This window comes from Orycteropus afer, unplaced genomic scaffold (genome assembly GCF_000298275.1).
Source record: "Orycteropus afer afer isolate SDZICR_OR568_19922 unplaced genomic scaffold, OryAfe1.0 scaffold00132, whole genome shotgun sequence".
NCBI classification, from domain to species: Eukaryota; Metazoa; Chordata; class Mammalia; order Tubulidentata; family Orycteropodidae; genus Orycteropus; species Orycteropus afer.
The window spans coordinates 7744527-7747686 of record NW_006921719.1 but is presented as its reverse complement, the minus strand read 5'-3'; the positions used below and the strand labels follow the sequence as shown (position 1 = coordinate 7747686).

The window sequence follows — 3160 nt, the reverse complement described above, 5'->3', positions numbered from 1 at the left end:
ATGGCTTTTCCCCATCGTCTGGATGCCCCTGAGCTGCCTGACTTCTCCATGCTCAAGAGACTAGCACGAGACCAGCTTATCTATTTGCTGGAGCAGGTCAGTGCCTGCCACGCCTGGGCCCTTTACTGATCAACAATTTAACACTCACTGGATGAGTGTTGCCAAGATCTGGGAGCCATAGTGGCACATTGGTTAAGCGCTCGGCTGGTAACCGAAAAGTTGTCAGTTCGAACCTACAGCTGCTCTAAAAAAGATGTGGCAGTCTGCTTCTGTAAAGATTTACAGCTTTGGGAACCCTATAGGGCAGTTCTACTCTGTCCTGTAGGGTCTCTGTCAGTCAGAATCATCTGGACGACAGTGGATTTAGTTTTTTGGTGGTCTGTATGCATGTTTCTTCTTTGCTGAGTCCCCTTGTTCTTGGCCCTTGGTGTTGCCGTTGGAGCTTCTGCTGCAGGTCTGAAATGGAGCACTCAAGTAGAAACCCAGAGGGCAGTAAGAGGTTCTTGAGATCTGGTGAAAAGTCACTGGAAATAGCTTTTCTCATATAGGCCAAGGGAAACACCATGAGAGGAATGCCTGGCACTGTGCCATTCATTGGGGATGGAGAGATGGTTAAGACTTCCTCTTTGCCATTAGGAATCCTACAGTCTAGTACCCACTGCCGTAGAGTTGTATCTATCTGACTCATAGCGACCCCTCCTTGGATTTCCCAGGCAGTATCACTACGGAAGTAGATTGCCCAACCTTCTTTCTGAGGAGAGGCTAGTGGGTTTGAACCGCCAGCCTTCTGGTTAGCAGTCAGATGCCTTAGGCACTATGCTACCAGAGCTCCTCTATAGTCCAGTAGGAGCCATATAAACGCCAGTTAGCACATACAGGTGTCATGTGGTAAATGAGTGATGGCCAGGATGCCTGAAGAGTTCAGAATAAGCATTCATTTCTAGGTGGGGTGATCAGGGGTTTTAATAAGCTGGAGTGTGAAGAATAAGCATATTTTCCTTGGAGATGTAGAAGCTTGTTCTAGGCAGGTGGATTGGTAGGAGCAAAGTTAAGGAACCAGGCAAGAACAGGGCATGTACAGGGGGAAGAAAGTGATCAGAAGTTACACAGTAGGCATTAGGCAGCCACAGAAGATTCTTTTTCAGTTGTGGCTGAAGTACTACTTTAAGATGATTCTAATAGCAATATGGGTAAATGGGCTGAAGTAACAAACCAAACCAAACTCACTGCCATGAGTTGTTTCTGACTCATAGTGACCCCCGTTGGGTATCCAAGGTTGTGAATATTTATGGAAGCAGGTTGCCTCATCTTCCATGGAGCGGCTGGTTTGTTCAAACCACCAACTCTTTGGATAGCAGCCAAATGCCTTAACCACTGCACCACCAGAGCTCCTTGAAGTAACAAAAGCCCACATAAAATTGATAGCAATAAGAATGGAAAAGAAGTGATGGATTTTTAAGACATGGTAAAAGAAGGCCCAGACTTATTGATTGGCTTAAAAACTGAGGAGGAAGCAAAGCTGAGTCAGATTTTTAATCTGGGGTAGTAGAAAAATAATGCTGCTACTATAATTATGGGAGCTCTGGTAGCGTAGTGCCTAAGGCACTTGACTGCTAATCAGAAGGCTGGTGGTTCAAACCCACCAGCCACTCCTTGGAAGGAAGATGGGGTGATCTACTTCCGTAGTGATACTGCCTCAGAAACCCAAGGGGGGATCGCTATGAGTCGGGTCCGACTCGACAGCACACAACAACAACAACAACAACTATAATTATAATGGATTAACAGTACAGGTATGTGCCTCATAATGTCTGATAGGACAGAGTCTGGCCACATAAACATCTATGATCCCATAAGATTTCTTTTTTCCCCCCATCAGCAACCAGGAAGGACTTATTGGGACACTGGCATGCAGAGCTGAATGGCCACGTGGGAGGGTGTGTAGGCAGGAGCCTTTCCCTCTGTTGCCTTAACATAGGTTGGTGTTGCTTGCCAGACCTGCCCTACTACCCCCACTACTTCTTCATAGTGGATCCTCTAGCTGGATGATTTGTGAGTTCTGGCCAAAGACCTTACCTCATGCACTGCAGGTGAAAGTGGAAGGGGCCTCAGAAAGCGTGCAACACTTGTGGCATTTGTAGGGCTTCTTACCTGTGGGGATGGTCTGGTGTTTGATGAGCAGGGAGCTCCAGGTGAGGGCCTTGTCACACTGGCTGCAGATGTACAGCTTCTCACTCATGTACAGCTCCTGGTGGCCCACCAGGTTGGTGCGCTAGTTGAAGGCCTGGTGGCACTTGGTGTACTTGTAGGGCTACCCGCTGTTGTGGATGCACAGTTGCTTCATGAAGTACAGGCTGTGGCTGAAGGCCTTGTGCAGTGGCCACACTTGCATGGCTTTTCACCCATATGGATGCTGTGGTGCTGCATGAGGCCTGGGTAGCTGTGGAAGAGCTTGCTGCATTGGTGGCAGGCATAGGGCTTCTTGGCTATGTTGATTCATTCACTTCAGCAGCAGTGAGTTGTACTTGAATCTCTCGCCACAGGTCTCATAGTGGTTTTGCTTCCCTTACCAAGCACTGCCCTTCCACTGCCTAGCCCATGCCTAGGCCACAGTTACTGTATAGCTCAGCCTGTTCTGGGCTGCTACCAGTCCCCAGGGCTCCTATGGCAGGAGCATCATGTGCCAGGTGTCCCTTCTGTGTTGCCTTGCAGGCAACTCCAAACCGGACTCTAGCATAAAGCTGTCCCACACTTGGGAAGGACATTCAGCAGACTCTTCAGCACTCTTGTGTCCTGACCCACCCCCACCTTAAGAACATCTGGCTGGAGACAAGGTGGTGCCTTCTTGTGCTCTGACTGAGAGTTGGGCCAGGAAGTATTGCTGATCTTGACTTCCTGGATATCTTGGAGATCCAGGTCTGAAAGCTCCACTGGCTATGGCTGGGATAGCACCTCAGGACTGTTGGGGCATAACTGTTATGTTGATAATCATGGAAGTGAAGCAGGGCCTTCTGGTGGTGGGCTCTAAGGTGTGTCTTCAGTGATGAGATACTGACAGGGTGGGGCAGGTGGGGACTCCTGATTGTCCCCTATGATTGCCATCTGCCCCAAGGCTTACGGAAGGTGTGCATACTGGGACCCCTATTCTTTTTTTTTTTTT

The 3160-nt window shown here is 48.8% G+C and overlaps 1 protein-coding gene across 1 annotated transcript in view; it reads left to right on the top strand.

The window, feature by feature from the left end:
• VPS33B (VPS33B late endosome and lysosome associated) overlaps positions 1-3160 on the top strand; it is a 27338-nt gene continuing 24178 nt past the window's right edge. Inside the window, exon 1 of the mRNA XM_007945156.2 lies at positions 1-96. Coding sequence (XP_007943347.1) covers positions 1-96 — 96 coding nt within the window. The remainder of the gene's footprint in view (positions 97-3160) is intronic.